The sequence below is a fragment of the Nyctereutes procyonoides genome, unplaced genomic scaffold (assembly GCF_905146905.1).
Source record: "Nyctereutes procyonoides isolate TBG_1078 unplaced genomic scaffold, NYPRO_anot_genome, whole genome shotgun sequence".
Classification (NCBI taxonomy): Eukaryota; Metazoa; Chordata; class Mammalia; order Carnivora; family Canidae; genus Nyctereutes; species Nyctereutes procyonoides.
Window position 1 is genome coordinate 79,898,365 of NW_026575146.1, and position 21,257 is coordinate 79,919,621.

The 21,257-nt window shown below is 53.9% G+C and overlaps 3 protein-coding genes across 5 annotated transcripts in view; 1 reads left to right on the forward strand and 2 right to left on the reverse strand.

Annotated features, from left to right (window-relative positions):
• Positions 1-772: 772 nt before the first annotated feature.
• Positions 773-6,009, reverse strand: MED29 (mediator complex subunit 29). 2 transcript variants are annotated; one of them, XM_055309641.1, is made up of 5 exons: positions 5,710-6,009; positions 5,108-5,166; positions 4,764-4,848; positions 3,169-3,189; positions 773-2,354 (listed from the first exon to the last, which is right to left on the reverse strand). In XM_055309641.1, exons 1-5 carry the CDS (start codon positions 5,923-5,925, stop codon positions 1,920-1,922), a joined length of 816 nt encoding a protein of 271 aa, XP_055165616.1. In that variant the 5' UTR covers positions 5,926-6,009; the 3' UTR covers positions 773-1,919. The 2 variants fall into 2 exon arrangements, with proteins under 2 accessions (XP_055165616.1, XP_055165615.1); XM_055309640.1 differs by lacking the exon at positions 3,169-3,189 and having other exon boundaries at positions 2,127-2,442; positions 5,710-5,992.
• Positions 6,010-6,282: 273 nt separating this feature from the next.
• PAF1 (PAF1 homolog, Paf1/RNA polymerase II complex component) lies at positions 6,283-11,019 on the forward strand. Its single transcript, XM_055309639.1, has 14 exons — positions 6,283-6,538; positions 7,118-7,147; positions 7,246-7,338; positions 7,653-7,774; positions 7,855-7,921; positions 8,017-8,118; positions 8,201-8,306; positions 8,410-8,478; positions 8,560-8,663; positions 8,748-8,864; positions 8,967-9,095; positions 10,079-10,184; positions 10,291-10,381; positions 10,459-11,019. Exons 1-14 carry the CDS (start codon positions 6,492-6,494, stop codon positions 10,860-10,862), a joined length of 1,587 nt encoding a protein of 528 aa, XP_055165614.1. The 5' UTR covers positions 6,283-6,491; the 3' UTR covers positions 10,863-11,019.
• Positions 11,020-12,003: 984 nt separating this feature from the next.
• Positions 12,004-21,257, reverse strand: part of SAMD4B (sterile alpha motif domain containing 4B) — a 38,050-nt gene continuing 28,796 nt past the window's right edge. For both annotated transcript variants that reach the window (XM_055309637.1, XM_055309638.1), the window contains exons 4-13: positions 20,064-20,303; positions 19,300-19,409; positions 19,053-19,139; positions 18,090-18,432; positions 17,243-17,328; positions 16,625-16,743; positions 15,883-16,081; positions 15,568-15,691; positions 13,545-13,628; positions 12,004-13,335 (exon numbers count right to left, since the gene is read on the reverse strand). In XM_055309637.1, coding sequence (XP_055165612.1) covers positions 13,307-13,335; positions 13,545-13,628; positions 15,568-15,691; positions 15,883-16,081; positions 16,625-16,743; positions 17,243-17,328; positions 18,090-18,432; positions 19,053-19,139; positions 19,300-19,409; positions 20,064-20,303 — 1,421 coding nt within the window. In that variant the 3' untranslated portion in view covers positions 12,004-13,306. The remainder of the gene's footprint in view (positions 13,336-13,544; positions 13,629-15,567; positions 15,692-15,882; positions 16,082-16,624; positions 16,744-17,242; positions 17,329-18,089; positions 18,433-19,052; positions 19,140-19,299; positions 19,410-20,063; positions 20,304-21,257) is intronic.

Here is a 21,257-nt window from a genome sequence, read left to right on the forward strand (position 1 = left end):
AGCTGAGCGGAGGGCTGAGTCAGCCAGTCATGGGCAAAGTCTGCGATGGGGTGAAAGATAGTGGGTTAAGTGGTGATTAGAGAGTTGTTTGTATATTCGTGTGGTTGGATTGTTCCTTTAGAGTCTGTTTGGGGGACTGTCACTGGGACGGAGAACCTGGGGACTCTGGGATTGTAGGATGGTAGGTTCTGCTGTTCTCTGCTGGGGGAGAGGGGGCCACCGGCGCCCATGTCCCCAGGGTCTGTTTTGCCCTCTGTGGCCATGCATCTCAAGTGCGCTCTTCCCTGGAGTGCGTGGTGGGGCACCAGGCCGTGTAATCTCCCTCTGGTCTGATGATCTAGTAAAAATCTCCACTAAGGTCCTTTGTGACCTTCGGCAACTTCTACCCTTGCCCCCTGCACTGTGGTCCAGGCCTCCGCATTGTTCCACAGACACATCAGCACATTCCTGCCTCGAGGTCTTTGCACTCATGTTCTTCTCCCTGGGATGCTCTTCCTCCAAATGCCCACACGTTCTCCCTGGGATGTTCTTCCTCCAAATGCCCACATGCCTACTCCCTCGCCTTCAAGTTGGCTCCAGTTCAGCCTCTCAGTGAGGACTTCGTGACCTCTGTCAAGGGCTTTTTTCCCCCAAAGTAAATCTTCTCATCTACTTAATAAATAACCCACGTGACATCTATTTACAGATCATAATAATGATAATGAATACCCACGGACCACCACCCAACCTAGGCTCTCAAACTAAAGTTTTTTAACAAAGTAATGCCAATTTCCATACATGTGCCCTGCATTTGTGTCACATTTATTCCTGTGGGCAGCATCTTCAGCTAGTGCCCACAGAGGCCTGCTGCCCTTCCTGGGGGTCTGCCCTACATGCCTGCCTGGGACTTTAAGAAAGGAACTCCCTGGGGTGTGTACACACACACACACACACACACACCCACACCCCCCCACACACACAGGCTGGCCATTTCCCAGGACTCTAGTGTGGGGACTTGGGCTCTGGCCGAATCACAGGTCTCCACGTCCCAGGCTTTCCTTACAGATGTGGAGTCCAGGACAGGAGGCCTCTGGGCAGCGAGATGGGAACCAGGGCACAGAAGGTGTTGGGTGGGGCAGTCCCCGCAACCGGGCTGACTCACCCCAACAGCTGGGCCTGGGCTGGTAGCTCCGCCTTGCACTTGCCCAGGCCTGAAAGCCATGGCTGAGCTCCCGAGGCTTGCTCTCAGGGAAAAGGGGAGCCTGGTGGGCCACTCCTTCCCTGAAGCCCCCTCCCCAAGGCCTGCTTCCTGGAGCTGGGGCCCAGGCGCCTGGGTTCTTCCCCAGGACTGATGATTCACCCCTGCTAGGGCCTTTTCACTTCTCCTTTGGGGCTAAAAATACAGGGACCCAGGCATCCAGCTGGGCTAGGCTTCACCACGGATTGCACAATGCTGCTGTTTGAGTGCTGCTGACGCAGGCTCCGGGTTCGGGTGGGGGAGTAAGCTGCTCCCAGACCAGGCATGCTGAGGTCAGGGCCTAGAACCCCTTCACTTCCCCTTTCCTGGGCTAAGGACTGGGGGTGCTGGGCTGACAAAGGAGGTGCTGGGGATCCCTGGACTTGGCTGTGGCCCTTGGAAATGAAACTCCTTCCTCTAACCCCAGGTAGCCTAGGGGTCTGGCTCCCAGAATCTAGCCCCCTTCATACTAGAGTCCCAGTTAGAACTGGGAGAATAGAGCAAAAGGAGACTAGACAGAGATGGTCAGAGACAGGGAAATAGGACCAAGAGGCAGAGAAATGGACAAAAAGAGACCCAACGAGAGGCAGACAACAGACACATGCCTTAGAAACACACAGAGAAACGGCTAGAAAAGGGAGCAAATAGAGAAAGACCACCCCCAAATGGACAAAGTCAGGAAAGACTGAGGGAGAGAGGCAGATCAGGGCTCTTTGCCCAGGCAGGCTGGGGGCGAGCCCTGTAAGAGGTCATCAACGGGGGGTCCAAAGTGCATCCTGGGCTCGGCAGGACAGGACGGCAGGCTGCCAGGGGAAGCAAGGCCCCGCCCTGCGCGCCCCCTGCTGGCCTCTGCTGCCCCCTGCTGGCTAGGGCCACAGAACTCAGGCGGGAAGAAAAGTCGGAGACAGGCTGCTTTGAGGTCACTCTTCATTCCCTCCCTGTCCCCTTCCCCCGGGGCCTGCCCCACTCCCAGCCCTGCCAGCTCACAGGGTGCCCCCAGGGCCTGTAGGTGGTGCCGGCGTCTTGCCCGTGACCTTGTTGGCACAGTCCAGCAGAGCGGTGTGAATGTCCTTGGCACAGGCAATCTGGGCTTTGATGACTGCCAGGTACTGCGGGTAGGGCAGGCTGTCAGGCTGTACTGCATCTGGTTTGGTGGCCGTGGGCACCAGAGTTGGCGAATGCTTGGCACTGTCGCAACTCTGAGACAGGCACTCATGTGCCAGGCGCTGTGGACAGGCAGGCAAGGTGTGGTATCAGTGTCCCTCCTGGTGCTCCCAACTCCACCCCAAGAGCCAGCATGGGGTAGCTGGCTGGGCCTCTGGACTCCCAGGGGTTTGCAGTCAGAGCCTGAACCTCTGGTCACTTGCTGGGTGACCTCAGGCATGCAGCTTCCCCTCTCGGAGTCTGTTTCCTCCTTTGGAAAATCAAATGGGTTTAATGACTACCTTTGCTGCCTCCTCGGGTGAGAACCGTGAGTGTGTGAGACAGCCACAGGTCCTAGCGCTTCATTAAGTGCTAACTGATGAATGTCAGCTGCTATTGCTGTGACTGTCCTAACTCCAGCCTTGACCCTGGCAGTGGCTTCTCTGATGATACCTGCTTCTGGTTTTCCTCCTTCTTTTCTGGCTCCTCTAAGAACTTCTTATTCTGCCCAAGCTTTATTTTTTTAATTTTTTAAAAAGATTATTTATTTATTTATTTATTTATTTATTCATTTATTCATGAGAATACACAGAGAGGAGAGAGAGAGAGAGAAGCAGAGACACAGGCATAGGGAGAAGCAGGCTCCATGCAGGGAGCCTGATGTGGGACTCGATCCCGGCTCTCCAGGATCACGCCCTGAGCTGTAGGCGGTGCTAAACCGCTGAGCCACCGGGGCTGCCTGCTTTATTTTTTTTAATGTTTATTTTCTTTAAAGATTTTATTTATTTATTCATGAGAGACACAGAGACACAGGCAGAGGGAGAGGCAGGCTCTCTGCGGGGAGCCCGATGCAGGACTTGATCCCAGGACCCCAGGATTACGGCCTGAGCCAAAGGCAGATGCTCAACCACTGAGCCACCCAGATGCTCCTGCTCAAGCTTTAAACGGGGCAATTCCCAGGTCCCATCTCTTCTTGCTCTCATGCCCTCTAGGGGCTGTCCCACCCACATGCACTACACAGTTCCCACCTCCGCAGTAACATCACATCTATATCCCCAGCCTCCCCTGAAATTCCTGAGCTGTCACACTCTCCTAAACAAACTGTTCCTCTTCCTGGGTCCCTGTCTCAGGAATGGCACTGCTATTCCAACTACAGCCTTGGGCCTCATCCTGGAGAGGACTCCTCCCATAGTCCGGCAGCCCCATGGTCTGTTAACGAAGCCTTCTGAGCAGCTTTCCCATCTGTTCTTCCCCACTTCCTCATGGCCCTGTCCTGGTGCAGCCTGGCCTACCTGAATCCTGTCCTGGTGGCCTCCTTGGGCTTCCAGCCTCCACTCTTGGCTCCTCTAACCCATCCTTCACTTGGCAGCCAGAAGTATCTTCTTACTAAAAAAGCCAGCAGGGCCATGTTCTTCCCTGCTTAAAACCCTCCATGGCTCCCCACCACCCTCAGGGCTATATTCAAAAGCCAACAAGCCCGGGGGTGGCTCAGTCGGTTAAGTGCCTGACTTTGGCTCAGGTGATGATTTCTGGGTCCTGCCATCAAACCCTGTGTCAGATTTTGTGCTCAGCAGGGAGCCTGCTTCCCTCTCTCTCTCTCTGCCGCTCCCCCAGCTTGTGCACGTGAGCTGTCTCAAATAAATAAATCTAAAAAAAAAAAAAAATCCCACAAGCCCTAATGCATACTAAACCTCAGCTAAACTGAATTTCATGACATTCCGATATGGGAAATTAAAGTAGAAGCTGTCCCTTATGGTTGGAACACCTTTCTACCACCACCAGACTTCTCAAATTCTGACTTTTCCTTCAAAACCAAGTTTAAAATTATGATGATGATGATGATACTACAGGAAACGTTTGCCACATGCTTAGTACCATGTTGTTTTTTTACATATTTGATATTGCTGTCTTTCCCCAAAATCCATTTCTTAAAGGAGAAACCCAAAGGTCACAAGTAGAGATTGGTGATCCATCTGATTCCAGAGTCTGTGCTCTTAACCACCCACCCTCTTCCATTTTTGCTCCAGCCAAAGCTCCAATGTGCTCTCTACCTGTAAACTTCCCTGAGCCATTCTCTCCCTGCCCTGTCCTTGGCAGAGTCAGGTGCCTTCTCTGGGCTTCCACAATCCCCCGAACTTCCCTCATTTTAATCCTGACCCCTCTTGTGCCTCTCCCATCCTAGCCCTGACCACTCTGAGCTGTCACTATTTGGGGATGTATGTCACCCCCACTGAACTGGAAGCTTAGTAAAGGCAAGGATCAGAGCAACACCATGTCCCCAGCATCAATTGAAGCACAAGAGTGGCCCATAGGAGGTGCCCCATGTGTGCCGACTGACAGGGTTTCCGGAGACCTGGGGACTGAGGCAGGGCTGTGGTCACCCAGTGTCTAGGAGGCCCCTTACCAGGCAGAGCTCCAGCTGGTCACAGAGTGCGTAGAACTCCTCCAGACACTTGTCAAAGCGCTGTATGGGTCCATCACTGCTCTTTCTATAGTCCAGGAGAAGAAGGTGACTGGAGAATGAATTTCCAATCTCTGGGACTTCAGTGTCTACCCAACCAAGTATCCATCAGGAAACCAAGTTTAGGCCCAGAAACCCCAATGCACGGCCTAAGGGACTGTTTTAGAAGAGGCAAAAGAGCAAGGGTGGTCGCTAAGGAGTGGGGCTCGAAAATAGAAGGAAGGGGGCATAAGTGGGTGGGGATCCGCGTGTGAGTTTCTAAGACTAGGGAAAGCGGCTATACTCACTGTCCGTTGTCAATGTTAGTGTTCTGAATCAAGTTCTGGGCTGCGACCTTCATCAAGGTCTAGTTAAAAAAAAAGGGGGGCACGAAATAGAGAAACAGAAGGGGGTGTAGATCTGCCAAAAGTGCGTTTGGTAGATCTACACTCTTCCCTAAGATCTATTCAATTTCAAGGCTTCTCATCACTTGGCACCTCTCCTGTCAATCCAGAGTAGCAGGATTTTCCTAGAAGCCCGCTCTCACCGAGGGTCCTCCCAGTAATCTCCGACAGATCTTACACTCCTGCCTCATCCACCAATCATGGAAATAATCTCTGTACAGGCCAGGCTTTTCCTCGCGTATTAACAACCAGAGCCTTATTTTTCCTTTAAACTCCCTCCCACTCGAGTTCCGGCCATTCCCAGGCCCAACACCCCCGCTGATCCCGCTCACACTGTCAATCTGCAGAGCCTCGCTTTGGCCTCATCAAGAGGACCAAACGTCATTCCCCCTTCCTGCCTCTCCAACGCTCCTTTGCTCTCTCCCAGACTAAAGAGGCCCTCTGCCTTCCCCCTTGGAGTCAGAGAATAAGACCCCTCTAGCTTCTCACCGCTCCCGGCCAATCACCTGTAGACTCTCCTTCAACTGCGGGATGAGCATCTTGTAACGCTGCACTGGATCGAAGTCCTGTTGCTGTTGCTGCAGAAGCCCGCTCTGGGCAGGCCCCACCAACTGTGCTGGTGGTTGCGGCTGCTGTTGCGGACCCGGGCCACCAGACGAACCCGGACCCGACACACCCGCGGCAGACGAAGCAGCGGCAGCTTGCTGCTGGGACGCAGCCATCTTCCTCGCCCAGCGCGCCGGAAGTGCGCCACAAGAGCGTCTCTCCCGGTTTCTTCTTGGCGTCTCTGTCTCCAGGTCCCGTTTGCTACTTAGCTCCGCCTCCCAAGCCACTCAGCCAATGGGAGGAAAGGATAACCCCCTCTCCCTCTCCTCCCCCTTGACTCTCAAATTAGACGTCCACATTGACGATTGCCAATCACAAGAGGCTGTTCCTCCATCGCCCCGCCCCTTACCCAGCCGTTTGCCAATCCGGGTGTGGGTCTAATCCGGACTCTATTTCCCAGAAGGGCTCGCGGCCTGAGGCGACCTGTCGGGTCCTCAACGTCTTGGCGGCAGTTGGTGGAGCCGGAGCTGCGAGTCCGTCTTTGGCGCTGCCTGCTCTCGTTTAGCCGAGTCTCCACTGGCACTCTTCTCACCAGGCGACCTCATTTCGACCCTACCCCGACTGAGAGCGGCGCCAACCCGAGGCCTCCCTCGGATCAGGCGTCCGCCGACGTCGGCACACCCCTCCGCGTCTCCCCGCGGCTCAGCAAGGACCCCGTCCGGGCCTCCTTCGCCTTGTCGCCATGGCGCCCACCATTCAGACTCAGGCCCAGCGGGAGGATGGCCACAGGTAGGCACCACGCCACCTGGCTGTTCCGCTTTCCTCTGGGTGTCTCCAGGTTTCGGCGAGGCGGGCGGGCGGGGGTTGGGGCCGGGCGCGGGTGGCTTCCTACGACGCCGCCGGCCCCCGGGTCTGCCCGTGATGTGAGACCCTCGCCGCGAACGCCGTGACGTCACGGAGCGCTTACCTTTGACAGGGGTGGGTTCCTTCAGGGATGGGGTGTTGTCCCCGCTCCCTGCCATGGAGTTCAGGGATTAGGCTATGGGGAGACCGTTTAAAAGGGATTGTGCGTTTATTACTCCAGTGAAGCATTTCGAGAACCCCTTTGCCAAAAGCGATTGAGCACGTAAGACCTCCCCTCCAAGAGCGACTGAGCAGTTGGCTTCATTCAGGAAAGCGTTTGCACTTTCCCTAGGAGGAGTTGAATATTAGGCTCCTTCCGTTAAAGTACTTGGAGCACCTCTGCCCAAAGGATTTACCATGTGTCACCCCCACCTCCCCTTTTTTAAAAACTTGGGGAAAAAAACCTCCTTCATTCTTCTGTCCGGTTTTTTCCATCTTTGTCAATGTGTCTCTCTTACCTACCAGGCCCAATTCTCACCGGACTCTGCCGGAGAGGTGAGCCCCATTGTGTTTTCCCAGAAGGGGTGGGCCAGTGGGGGCTGGGAGCAGAGGTGGGGCAGCAGGGGCCAGGTTTTGAACCACTGTGTTCCCAGGTCCGGAGTGGTCTGTCGAGTCAAGTACTGCAACAGCCTTCCTGACATCCCCTTCGACCCGAAGTTCATCACCTACCCCTTTGACCAGAACAGGTGAGGCGGAGATGGAGGTTGGTGAAATACCTCAATTAGATCATGAGTTCCTTGAGGGCAAGGATTGCTTTTCTTGTTGACTGCTCTTTTCTCATCACCTAGCAACAGGACACTAGGTGCTCCGTAAATACTTGTTAATGAATGAAACAAGCAGTGTCCAAGTCTCTTCCCACTGAAGAGCCGGGCTTCTGGCCCCAGCGTGGGGGACACTCCCCATTTTGAGTTCCTCCCTGGAGAGGCTTAGGCTCTGGGAAGCAGGGATGTGAGGGGTAAAGCTGGAATCAGGAAGCCATAATGCGTGTTTCCCCACCCAGGTTCGTCCAGTATAAAGCGACTTCCTTGGAAAAACAACACAAGCACGACCTCCTCACTGAGCCAGACCTGGGGGTCACCATTGACCTTATCAACCCGGATACCTACCGCATCGACCCAAATGGTGTGTGGGAAGGCAGGGAGGACCTGCTCTAGGCCAGCAAAGGCCAGGTCCTGCCTCACGACCCTCTTGTTCTCCCTTAGTACTCCTCGATCCCGCTGATGAGAAGCTTTTGGAAGAGGAGATTCAGGCCCCTACAAGCTCCAAGAGGTGAGTGTGCTGAGTGGGACTGGAGATGTCAGGTGTGTGTGTGTCTATAATGGGAGGAGAGTGGTGGGTCCTAAGTGCCTAATACTCTACCCCAGATCCCAGCAGCATGCGAAGGTGGTGCCATGGATGCGGAAGACTGAGTACATCTCCACTGAGTTCAACCGTTATGGCATCTCCAATGAGAAGCCTGAGGTCAAGTAAGTTGTGGTGGGTAAGGAGGGAAAGCGGAGATTTCAGGTGTGTCCAGTGATCCCTAAAGGCCTCTCTCTTTACTTGTAGGATTGGGGTTTCTGTGAAGCAACAGTTCACGGAGGAAGAAATCTACAAAGACAGGGATAGCCAGATCACAGCTATTGAGAAAACTTTTGAAGATGCCCAGAAGTCGGTAATTGAGGGACTGGGGTAGGATGGTGGTTGCAGGCAGAACAAGGTGCAGCTCCAAAACTCCACGTCCTCCTCTTCACCAACCCTGTTTTTGCCCCCACCAGATCTCCCAGCATTACAGCAAGCCCCGAGTGACACCGGTCGAGGTCATGCCTGTCTTCCCAGACTTTAAGGTCAGATCCAGGGCAGGGAGGCAGCAAAGATAGCCTGCCATCGCTGCTCATCCCAGTCTAATGCCAGTGTTCTTGCCCCAGATGTGGATCAACCCATGTGCTCAGGTAATTTTTGACTCAGACCCAGCCCCCAAGGACACGAGTGGTGCAGCTGCATTGGAGATGATGTCTCAGGCCATGATCAGGTAAGTAAGTAGCCCCACTGCCCACCCATGTTCCTCACTGCCCCTTTGTCCTCACTCTTCATTTTCTCCTCTTCTTCCATCCAGAGGCATGATGGATGAGGAAGGGAACCAGTTTGTGGCTTATTTCCTGCCTGTGGAGGAGACACTGAAGAAACGAAAGCGGGACCAGGAGGAGGAGATGGACTATGCACCAGATGATGTGTGCGTGGGTTGGGGTTAAGTTTTGGGGATTGAGAATTGGGTCTCCTTTTTTCCCCTCATAAGGAAGAAATGGGGTGACCTTGTTCCCATCATCCTCATCAGGTATGACTACAAGATTGCCCGGGAGTACAACTGGAATGTGAAGAACAAAGCTAGCAAGGGCTATGAGGAGAACTACTTCTTCATCTTCCGGGAGGGTGATGGGGTTTACTACAATGAATTGGAGACCAGGTACTTGGTACACGCCTACCTCAGATTAGCCTGGGCCCGCGCTTTAGAATCCTGATCCTGGGGTATACAGGAACTACACTGCAGGTCATTTGTACATAAGGATTGGTCTCTCCTGCATTTTAAACAGGAGCAGCAGAAGCCTGCTCAAGCATGGGAGCTGGACCTAATTCTAACAAAAAGAACCCAGGAAGGAAATTGAGCCTTTCTGTAGGGTAGATAGCCAAATTCCATCTGATAATAAGAGATTTCATGTGAAAGTCAGCATAAACAAAATACAGAGTAATACGTCAAATTAGCATAAAGATTTTAAATGAAATCTTGGATATCCAAGTTAATAAGGTGACACCCCCCCCTCCCCCCGTCCCCCAAACAAACTTTCCCCTGAGAGCTAGACGTTTGTTTACTTACTCCTGTGCTAGGGCCCTCAGTGTAATGTAAGGGTTAGGAAAGAAAGTGTGACCTTGAGTTTGTTTAAAGCAAGAGATCCCAAACTCTGATCCCATCCATGTAGAAGGTAGCACAGTGGGCTGGTGAGCTCTGAGTGACTTGGAGCTCTTGACAACCTCCAAGGGCACCGTGACCTGGCCCAGCAAAGGGCTCCATCCTATTGTTGCTATGCTATGGGAAGGAAAAGGGGCCACAGTTTAACATTTTCCCAAAGCCAGCCATCTAGATTCTGTGCTTTTAAGTGCTGGTAACTAATTCACCTTGAAATCTCTTATGTGCACACATTTGTGTTGTGTGTGCACACGCACGTGTGTATACACATACACTTTATAAGTACAGGGGACTTGTGGAGCTATTAGCCTTCCCTTTCCCTTACCCGACCTGAGTGTAGTCTCCTTCATTCAACCCACATTGTTTCTGGTCTGTTCTGAACTAAACATTGGTGAGATAGTAAGAATCAAGTCAGACTGGATCCCCCTCTGTGGTCTTTAGATGCATCTTCCACATACCCCTCCTCACCAACTTGCCCACTGCAGGGTCCGCCTGAGTAAACGCCGGGCAAAGGCTGGGGTTCAGTCCGGTACTAATGCCCTGCTTGTGGTCAAACACCGGGACATGAATGAGAAGGAATTAGAAGCCCAGGTAACAAGCATCACTGGCCCAGGGCACCCACGGAGGGTGGGAATGGGTAAGGAGAGAAACAAGCCTAACAGAACACTCTCTTCCCCCTCAACCCTGCTGCTTCTAGGAGGCACGGAAGGCCCAGTTGGAGAACCACGAACCCGAAGAAGAAGAGGAAGAAGAGATGGAGACGGAAGAGAAAGAAGCTGGGGGCTCAGGTAAGCTGGAGAGGCCAAACCCCAGGAGTCCTGGAAGGGTGGGAAACTGGGTCTCACTTCTCCCTGCTTCCTTACAGATGAGGAACGCGAGAAAGGCAGCAGCAGTGAGAAGGAAGGCAGCGAGGATGAGCGCTCAGGCAGTGAGAGTGAACGCGAAGAGGGTGACAGGGACGAGGCGAGTGACAAGAGTGGTAGCGGGGAGGATGAGAGCAGTGAAGACGAGGCCCGGGCTGCTAGGGACAAAGAGGAGATCTTTGGCAGTGATGCAGATTCAGAAGACGATGCGGATTCTGATGACGAGGACAGAGGCCAAGCCCATGGCAGTGACAACGATTCGGACAGTGGCAGTGATGGGGGTGGCCAGCGGAGCCGGAGCCGCAGCGCCAGTCCCTTTCCCAGTGGTAGTGAGCACTCTGCCCAGGAGGATGGCAGTGAAGCTGCAGCTTCTGATTCCAGTGAAGCTGACAGTGACAGTGACTGAGTCCCAGGCCCTTCAGGGTTGGTGCAGACACGATTATAATAATGCGAGCATTATGCGTAGGAAGGCACTTTTGAGTGGTCTGTTTGCGAACCCTTCGCTTTGTTTCCCTCCTCTCCTCCAGGCCTTGCTGTTAATAAAGCCAACTTCTTTCCCTTTACTTCCGCTCCCAGCCCTATGGTCTCATTCGGCTTCCACCTCTCCTTCCCGCCCTGTCCCAGGAGCTCGATGGCCTCAGCCTAAGGCCTCTAGGTTTTCCATGAAATGTAGCATAACAAAGGTCAGAATCCTTTTTTTGTTTCTTGTTTTTTTTTTTTTTTTTTTCCAAAATAAGCCCAGACCATTAAACAAGTGAAACTCCAACAAGTAAGTCTTCTCCAACAGCGAGAAAAACTGTACAGTTACTCAAAGCTGATTCTGCCAGTGGGGCTGGGAATAGGAGGGAGGGTGAAATCATGGCGGGGGCAGGGGGCTTGGGGGGGCTGGAACAGAAGAGGGTCAGGGTCCTGCTCATCAGAGTGGGGCCGCCTGCGTCCTGCACACTCTGCTGTCAGGTGGGGGGAAGGGGGCAGCTCTCGCCTCCCATTGTGTGTGTGTGGGGTGTCCCTCACCACCTCCCAATGCCAGGCAGAGCCAGCTCACCCTGATGGGTAGTGAAGATGACAGGACTGGCTGGGAGGTGGTGAGGGTCCTGTACGAGGGACACCCTGCTGATTCCAAACGAGGTGGCCCCTGTCCATCCCACTTCCCGGGGCTATTGGGAGGGGGACTGGAGAAGCCCTGGGAGCTTGAGGGGAATGAGCAAAGGCACAGAAACATGGAGGGGCCGGGGTGGGGGACTTGCATAGGTTGATGAGTGTGCAAGAGGTACATAAATAAACCTGACACCCCACCCAGCCCGGCACTGGGAGAGGAGGTGGGGACCTTAGCAGATCCCCAGGGCCACCCCACCCCCTGGCTTCCTCCCCCTCCCTGGGCTCAGAGCTGAGGGAGGTCCAGACTAGGAGGGCAGAGGCAAGAAGGTCTGGGGAATGGGCTGAGAGTGCAGGGAGGGCGGTGGTTTTAAAATTTTTTTTTTTTTGGTTTTTTGTTTTTTCCCAACATTTTGTATCTTTAATAACATACACAATGGTTACCAGCCATATTCATAACAAAAGTTATTCATAAAATGTATCTAAAAATAACATTTTTTTCCTTTTCGGTGTGAAAAGCTTGAGAATGTCCCAGTGGGGGGTGGGGTGGGTTGAGTGGGAAGAGGGGGTTGGAATAGGGGACCCTGGCTTCCCCACAGCCTGAACCCCCAAATCCCCTCCCTCCACCTGGGCCCCAGCACAACCCCTCAGCAGGAACAGAGACCAGAGGGTCTGTGTGACTCCACAGCTGGGACAAATCTCTGGGTTATGATAGTGTTCCACTTAAGTGAGGTCATGACAGAATGGGGGGGTGGGGAAGGATGAAAGAAAAGGGGTGGGGAAAGAAACCAAAAACCAAACAATCCCCTTTCCCTTATTCCTTACCCCAAGTCTTTCAGCAACCAGACCTGGGAGTGGACAAGGGTGTGTTGGTTGCGGGAAGGGGATGTTAAGGCAACAGACTTCCTGACCTCACTGGCTGCCCTGGCTCCTGGCCTTCAACCTCTGCATCCGGGGAGCCAGGACGGGGGAAGCGGGGAAGGGCTAGGGGGTCTGGAGGAGGGGGCTCTGCCCTCTCCCCTCGTAAATTCAGGCTCCCCCTGCCACTGTCTTGGCTCAGAGAGAGGCCTGGGGATTCTAAAAATGAGAGGGAATGATCAGAGAGAAAAACCGTTAAGAACTATATAAATATGCATCTTAAATAGGCCTAAGAAATTAATTGTAGAGAACCTCTGATAAACAGGGCAAAAGGAGGTGAGTGAAAGGAGGGTGGCTCCTGTCCTTGGGGAATGATGGGAATGGGGAAGAGAGGCAGGTGATAAGAAGAGAGAGAGAGGCTCCTCTCCTCATCTACCACCTTCTCCTTAGCTCCTCTCAAATAACATCCAGGAGAGCAAGTGGTCAACCCCGCTCCTCTCCCCAGATGTCAGATGGTGCTGAGCAGGCCCCGCAAGACGGGGAAGCTGCTCCCTTAGGAGGGGCGGGTGGCCAGCAGTCTGGAGGAGGCAGGGGTGGGACGGGGCCAGGTAGGGGATGAGGGAGGGAAGGAGGGGCAGTCAGGCTAGCCAGTCCCTGCTCCCTTTATCCTGGCTGCCCCCTACCTCCCTGAGCCTCAGCAGGGATCCCTCGACGGGCCTGGGAGTGAGCAAGGCGTGTGCCAATGTTAAACAAAAGTTAAAAGGGTGAGAGAGTAGAAAAATACTAGAATGTATAGCTGAGCCAGCCCACCCTCTCGCTGTCGCGGAGAAGCCCGTTGGGGGTTGGCCCCCGCCCGCCGCCCAGGGAGCCTATGGGTGCGCTGGGCTGTGGGTCCCGTCAGATGGTGGAGGTTTTGTCTGTCCCATCTGTGGTAAGAAAGGGAGGAAGGGAGGAAGATCAGGAAGTGGCGGGAGGCCCAAGAAAAGGCGCTCCGGGAGCCTGTCATCCCAGTCAGGCCCTCCCTGGAGGCTGGCCTCCCCTAGGGACCCCTCAGGATGCTCTGAGTTGCTCAGTTCAGAGGCAGAGACGCTGCTGGGTAGGTGGGAGCTGGGTCAGGGAAAGAGGAAATGCTCACCACCCAAGGCGTGTTCTGTCATGCTCAGACACAGAGACTCCAGAGTGGGATTGATCTCCAGGTCAGGCCCAGGGACCGGGCAGTCTGAGGGGGAGAGAACAGAGGCAAAGGCTGAGCTGAGGCGGAGTGCAGAGCCTGGGAGACAGAGCACTGGATGAGCACTGGATGGGCTGCCGTGGGGGGAGGGCTGACAGGGATAAGAGGGAGGGAGGGAGGGAGGGAGGGAGGGAGAGGCAGGAGACGGAGGAACCGCATGTGAGACGTGGCAAACACTGATGGGAAGTATGATCGGGCAGGGGTGAAGGACAGTCGGGCCGGGGGTGCACAGAGCAGGGAGAGGCTTAGCAATGAACAGAAAGCCTGACCAGCAGGCTGAGGGAGTGTGGGAAGCTGAGGGCGCTTCCTGGAGGCCGCACCCTGCATGTTGCCTTAGGCACAGTCTGGGCATTGGCCCCAGGCACTGGGCAGCCCCATACTCCTTGACTGATGACCTGCTCTGTAGTTGGTGCAGAAGCTTAATTAGAACCCTTCCCAACCCCACTTGGACTTGCTCCCCTGGGCAGGATGTCATCTGGGCAGGCCCGGCAGACGGCAAATCAGGACAGCAGCCATGGGGTTTGTCCTCAAATCACCTCTAAAGGGCCTCTTGTTCTGGTGTCTGGGAAACAGCCCACTCCTGAGCAGAGCTGACCCCACCCTATACTGCTTAAAACCCCTTCCTTGGCTCCTCACTGCTATGGGGAGGAAGCCGGAGCTCTCTGCCTGGGTTCAGAAGACTCTTCTGCTCCCACTCCCAGCCTCACCAGTCATCACATCCCCAATGAACTCTGAGCTCAGGCCATGTTGGGACACCTAACTGGCCGTTCTTAGCAAATATATATTTTTTTGACCTTGGGCAAGTCACCTCTCTGAGTCTCAGATTTATGACTGACATGATGGGAATAATACCAGTGCCCTCATGTACACAGCCGGGAGGAACTGATTTGATGGAGTAGGAAAGCTGTCGGATACACAGTCCAGCACACAGCACGCCAGTAAAAAGAACTGTATCAACTTTTTGCTTGTGCATTTCACCCATCCAGTCATTTAGCATCCGGTTACAGATGCCTACCATATGCCAAGCCCTATGCTAGGATGAACACAGTGGACAGGGTCCTCTGCCTCTGACAGATGGCAGTTCACATAATCTCATAAATTGAAAGCCACTAAATTTGGCACTTTATATGTCATGAAGACCTTAGGGTCACCTACAAGTCTAGTTAAAAACAAATTTTTAAAGTAAACTCTACCTCCAATATGAGGATTGAATTCCTAACCCTGAGATCAAGAGTTGCATGCTCTACAGATGAGCCAGCCAGGTGCCCCATCTCCCACAGCCTTCTCTGCCTTTGCAGCCTCAGTGGCCAGCAGCAGGTCCAGCCCAGGGCAAGAGACACCCCCACTTGACAAGCAAGGCCGGGCTAGCATTTCTCTAACCTTCCTCTTGCCAACTTCACCCTCATTCTGATCTCTCATCTCTACACTGTTCTATGAACAGAGAAAAAACAGTCATCTCACCTCACAGACCCTTTAGTGTGGAACCTGGTTTAAGAACTGAAGTTTGCTGGTTCCTGCCTGAAAGAATCCCAGTGGACTGACAGGCAGGACTCCCCGCGCATGGAAAACTTGATGCTTTGTCTCACCCCCTCCACCCCTTCCAGACTGAGTATTTTAGAGAGGAATCCTCTAGGGAGATGGTGACGGAGACCAGCAGAGACACTAAGACTGTGACACAAGAAGGAAAGGTGTGGAAATGAGGGGTTGGGAGTAGGGGAGAGAGAAGACAGAGAAAGCAGGCAGGATCTGAGAAGGAAAACTGCAGTGGGGGAGAGGGGAGGGTATAAGAAAACTCATGATGTGGGAAGATGGGTACAGAGTGATGGGAGGTAGAAGGAGGTGCTGGAAGGATAGTGGGAATGGGAATGAGAGAAGGGCCACCTAAGGGTGTTGTTGAGGCGGAGCCCCAATGGTGGAGGCAGCTTACCTGGAGGGAACATGAGAATGGCCTGGGGCGATGAATGGACCGGAAGGGAGTGGGTGCGCTGCACAGAGCTGCGGCTCTGGCTGGGCATGCTGTTGCTGCCTCCAGGGTTGGCAAACCACAGGTTCTACACAGGGCAGAGGAAAACAGAAAGTGGTGAGTTGAGTGGGAAGAAGCCCAGGCCCAGGCTCGGTGGAGCTGGCAAAGGAGCCTCTCCCATTTAAGCCAGGCCCAGGTGCAAACACATGGACATGCACAGCTCAGGCACGACCACCCCAATCCCAGAAGCGCCAGGCCCTCTGCTTCCCACTGGCTCACCTGTCGGCCCTGGCCCCCAAGGCTGGGGCTAGTGAGGGCATGTCGGGGGGAGATGCCCCCAATGCCGGAAGGGCTCAGAAGGCCCATCCTGCCGGGTGGGAGGGCCCGGGGAGGCATTGGGAACTGCCGCTGGGTCCGCCGGGCCACCCCCATCCCCACAGAGCCAGCTATGGGAAGGGAGTTGGAGCCAAACGCCCAGCTGTGAAAGAGTAGAAGGCAGGGTGTCAGTTTAGGTGGTTGGGGCCCCTCTCTGTCCACCCCTTCCTCCCTTCCCCTCCCATAATCCCCATGGGAAGGACAGAACACAGACCTGCTATGAACAAGGACTCCCTGTCCAATCCTTGCATCACACACACTGTTCTCCTGCCCCGAGGTACCCTCAGGACACAGATGGGAGTGGACAAAGGTTTCCTCACATCCACTTACAGCAGTTCTCCTAACTTTAATTCTCAAGCGTGACACTTAGTATTTGTGGAGAAAAGAGACTTCACAGCTCTCTACACACAGGTGAGGACAGGGGACAGGCAAAGGGCCAGATGTTGCTTCTGTCAGCTCAGCACCCTGCTGCAGTGGGAAGAACACCCTGATTTTCTTCCGGGAAAGTCTTCACTGGGTGACTTGTGTAAGGTTTACCCAGTGACTGAATGAGGACAACCGATTCCCAGCCCAGAACGCGATCAGCATACTGAACACTATCGGTGCCTTGGGAAGGAAGGTTCCTACACCCTGGCTGCCTGCTTACCCTTTCTGCTGCCGGTAGTTCTGCATCTCTAGGGCGGCTTTGCGCGGGAAGGTCCGGAGGAGCTTCAGCACTTGCTGTTTCCAGGACAGCAGCCGTTTCTTCTGCGTCTCCGTGAACGCCTAGAATTGGGAGTGTGAAGCAGGGAGGGTGTGCCTTCCTCTCTGCCTTCCATTCACCCACCCGACTGCCTGCCTGCTCTGTGCTGGCAATGCTGGGATGCAGCAGTAACCTGCGCACGCAGAAATCACAGTTCAGCTGGGGAAAAGACACACATGCGATCTGAACAGTGATGAGCACTGTGGGGGAGAAGCCCAGGAGGCGTGAGAAGCCCAATCTGCTGTGAGGGGCCAGTGTAGGCATCTGAGGTGCACATGTCTGAACTGAGAGCTGAGAGACCAGCAGGAGGAAGAGGAAACTGGTTCCCAAAAGAAGGAATATGTAGTAAGGCTCTGAGAAGGAGAGCTCATGGCAGCCGCCAGGGCCAACACTGGTGAGATGAGGGCTGGAGATAGAGGGTGAGTGCAGCCGGGCTGGGCCCTGAGGACCACGTGAGGAATAGGGATGCTGAGAGTGATGGGGGGAGCCTTTTCCTGCTTGGAACCCTAGAGGAGGCCTTACCTCATGAGTCAGGCACTTTTCAATGAGCTGGAGGTAACTGGTGATGTTCTCCTCGTCTGGTCGGGACACCAGCAGCTGGGTGCACACTGAGGGACAAGGGAAAGGGAGGAGAGTTAGCCCCAGCATGTCCTCTGCCAACCTCTAGCTTCCTCAGCCCCTGCTGGCCAGCACAAAAGTTGGAAGAGGACCAAGGCTGCGTGAGTTCTAGCTATGTGTGAAGCATGATACCTGGCTGCCGTGAGAATATATAAAGCCCACCACAGTGGCTCAGAGAGGTTGAATCACTTGCCCCAGGTCACGTGGCTAAAAGGATATGGACCCAAGTGTAAAGTCTGCTATGCCATGCTGTCTCAGGAAAGGCCAAGACCACTGGGAGTTTCACCAGACTTATCCTGTGGCCTTTAGTCCCCTGTGAAGGAAGGAACCAGTGGATTTGCCTCATACTGTACACAATTTCTACCAACACACTGTCCCACCTTCTGCTCAGTTTGGAGACACTGGAATAGTAAGTAAGGGTTCTCTCCTACCATCAGCCTGGACACACTTAAGGGCAGGGCCTCGCTACTCTTGGTCTCAGCACTCTCTGAAGTGATCTAGTCCTCAGGGTGCTTTAAAAAATTTATTTATTTATTTAGATTTTAAAAATTCACTTATTCATGAGACACATAGAGAGAGAGGCAGAGACACGGGCCCTGAGCCAAAGGCAGATGCTCAACCATTGAGCCATCCAGGCATCCCCCCAGAGTACTTTAAAAAGCTCTGCTCCCCATCATTTAACTTCGATTTGATGACTGGGTCCACTTGGCTCCCTGTCCAGAACTTCTTGCCGGGCCTTGGGTTGTCTCACCTTTGCCCATCACCCGTGTAAACTGGCTGGGGATGTCTCCGTCGGCGACGGGAGCTGGGGCTGGCTCACTGCCATCAGTGGGAGCCGGAGCTGGTGGAGGGGGGTAGCTCTCTGCAGCTGGAGGGTCCTTGGACTCAGTGCCCTTGTCTGTGCCGGGGTGAGCCAGGGGAGGCTCAGCACCTGGCAGTGGTGGCTCCCCCCGGCTCCCATCCTTGGCAGTAGGGGTGGTGGCAGCAGCAGCAGCCACAGTGGCCTGGAGGACGCTGTAGGCCTTGATGGGGGTGATGATTATCTGCTGCAGCTCCTGCAGAGCATTTCGCAGATTCCCGCCTTCCAGCACATCCTGAGTGGGGAAAACACATCCAGGGTCACACGCTGACTGCCACAGCTCCATAGAATGACTATACAAGTGGAGTCAGACAGACCTTGGAGAGGGCTGGCAGAACCCTGAGTCCTACCACTTAGAAAAGGCATGTAAGGACACTGCAAGCTCACACACACTCAGGCACACATACATACACACGTGTATACACATATTCCCTTTCACCCCCCTTCAAAGTGGAGTTCCATGGGGCTCAGGAGGTGGTGATGCTGGGGCCTCAGGGTCCCACAAGGATGGAACCAGGAAGCAGTGACAGGGAAAGGGGAAAAGGCTGCAAAAACGCAGATATGGAAGGGGAGGGAGTGGTGAGAAAGTAAATAGAAAGAGAGATCATGCACACAGGGAGACGTTCTGCTCCATTGGAAATACTAGTCAGAAAAGGAAAACCCAAAGGAAACAGAGGGATTGAGTTAACAGTGACAAAGTCTGGAGAGAAAGACCAGGACACAAACGGAGGGAACCCTCTCAGCCACAGGCAGGTAAACCCTGTGATCTAACTTGTTCTTGGCCTCCCGAGGGCTGGGGAGGCCACCCAGAGACACTGGGAAGTCAGCTGGGAGATAGGGATACCAGGTCCTCACCTTCTCCAGGGACTTGAGCACACTCTGTCTCTCACGTAGCTTCTGGATGCTCAGGGCTATCTTGTGGCGGGCACCTTTGGTGACATTCTGTGGTAGGGGCAGAAGGGGACAGGAAGCTGGAATAAGAAGCTGAGGTACTTGGGGTGCCCTAACAAGGCCTGAAGAGACACCAGAGGATTGGGCTGCATGGGTAATGTCAAAATGGTGTTGTCCCCAACACCTCCCTGATGGTCCCTTGGGGCTTCACCTGAGACTCCAGATGCTGCTCAGTCAGTGTCATCATCTCCTCGTAGCTCATCTGTGAGAAGAGGGCTGCATACTTGTGCAAGCGGAGGCTCTTGAGCCATGAGGGCACATCTGTAGAAAAGGAGAGCAAGAGGTCAGGGGTCTGGACCTTGTGACTACGGCAGAGGAAGGGTCATGGCAGGGAGCAGTGTTTTGTAGTTTTTAATGTTCCATACATGGCGGGACCCCGAGGCCCCAACATCAGCCCACCTTCTCCTAAGCCCCATGGAACTCCACCTTGAAGGCGGGGGTGGAATATGTGTATAGAATGTTACCAGAGGTAACATTAAAAACTGCCAAAAACTGGGAGGAGTGGGGAAAAGCCCAGAGTCCATAAGCCACTTCTTCTTCTGCCCAGTCACACTCTTCTAGGTGGCCTTCCCTCATATCAGGACATCTGACCCTTCTGAGCTGCTTGACTTGATATATATTAGAAGGACCTCACTGATGTCCCTAAAAGTCTTCCTGGAACCTCTGTTCCATCAGCTATTGCTGTGTCAGGCTGGGGTGTCTGAGGGCAGGGGTTTCTCCCCCATCAGACCAGGGCCTATAGGCATCTCTCTGCAGATGAGAGCCCTAAAGGCAGGGACTCACTCCCCTCAGACCTGACACTGCCTACAGTAGGGTAGAGGGTAATGGGACAGGAAGTTGGAAGCTTCCCTTCTGTCTTCTAAGCTATGCAGAAGCCTCTCTCCAGAGGGTCCTAGGGCTGTCCTCCCGTCGTACCTTTCATGCCACTGCCGTCCTCCTGGAACGTGTTCCGGCTGGAGCCCTGCTCCTCCGTCTGCTCGCTGCCAGAGGAGGCCACGCTGCTCTGGGGCGAGAGGGGTGCGTGGTCGGGCGTGGTGAAAGCAGCCCGGGCCCCGAGCTCCTCTGGACTCGGCCACTCACCAGGGGCCTGGGGGCTCGTGGGGATGAGCGACATGGAGCGCTTCAGCGGGCTGGGGTGAATTTGGCAAGGGAGACCTGGCCAGAGGGGGGAGAGGCAAGAGGTCAGGTTTGGAGATCTGACCAGGAGATCATGCCCCCCGGTTGGTGCGATGGATGGCAGCTCAGCCCCAGAATCCAACAGTGGAAGGGGACCCTGGGATCAGAGGGCAAACACCTACCAGGTATTGCTCGTTCCCTCATTCCCCACACCCAACCTATCAGCAAGCTCTCAGCCACATCTCTGAATCTTTCCACTTTCTCTTCCAGCACCCAGGTCTGTCACTGGTGTCTGTTGCTGGAATTACTGCTACAGCCCCCTTACTGGTTTCTTGCTTTCATTCTTGCCTCCTACAGTTCATTCACCTTGCAGAAGCCATGTTGATCCTTCTAAAAATGCAAATCTGACCAAGTCAGTCCTTATTTCAAATCCCATCTATGACTTCCCTTCACACAGGATAAAATTCAAAATCTTCTACAGACCTACAAGGCCCTGTGTGGGACCTGGGCCCTGCTCATCTCTCCCAACTTACCCTTCAGTTCAAGCCTTTTTAGCTTTTGCTTCCCCACCAACCCTCATTTGTTCCTGCAACACTCAAGCTGTCCAACCTCAGGACTTGTGCACTTGCTCTTTCTTCTTGTCCTCTTGATCTTAGCAGTTGGCTCCATAAAGTCTCATCTCAAGCAAGCAACATCTCTTCCAAGGCCTTCTCTGAGTAGCTGCCCCCCACCAATCTTGGTTACTCTATCATATGACTCTTATTTATCTTCCCTTCAGCACCTGCCACAACCTGAAATAATTTAACCTAGTTATTCGTTTACATGCTTATTAACTGAACACCCCTGCTACGGTACAAGACCTGTGACAACAGGGACTTGTCCTGTCTTAAAGATCATTGTATCCTCTGTAATTACAGTAGGGCCTGGCCTGGAGGAGCTGCTTCATTAGCATTTGTAAAATAAATAACAAATGAAATGTATAAGGAATTAAAT

Excerpts from the sequence above, each read along its gene's own strand:
- MED29 (XM_055309641.1), bottom strand. The coding sequence starts at position 5,925 with ATGGCTGCGTCCCAGCAGCAAGCTGCCGCTGCTTCGTCTGCCGCGGGT. Across the intron at positions 4,849-5,107 it reads ACTAACATTGACAACGGACA|AAAGAGCAGTGATGGACCCA; the intron begins GTGAGTATAGCC and ends CCTGGACTATAG. Across the intron at positions 2,355-3,168 it reads CTGCCTCTCCCTCTGCCTGT|TACAGCCTGACAGCCTGCCC; the intron begins GTCTCTGTGTCT and ends AACCAGATGCAG.
- PAF1 (XM_055309639.1), top strand. The coding sequence starts at position 6,492 with ATGGCGCCCACCATTCAGACTCAGGCCCAGCGGGAGGATGGCCACAG. Across the intron at positions 7,922-8,016 it reads GCCCCTACAAGCTCCAAGAG|ATCCCAGCAGCATGCGAAGG; the intron begins GTGAGTGTGCTG and ends ACTCTACCCCAG. Across the intron at positions 10,185-10,290 it reads AGAAGGAATTAGAAGCCCAG|GAGGCACGGAAGGCCCAGTT; the intron begins GTAACAAGCATC and ends TGCTGCTTCTAG.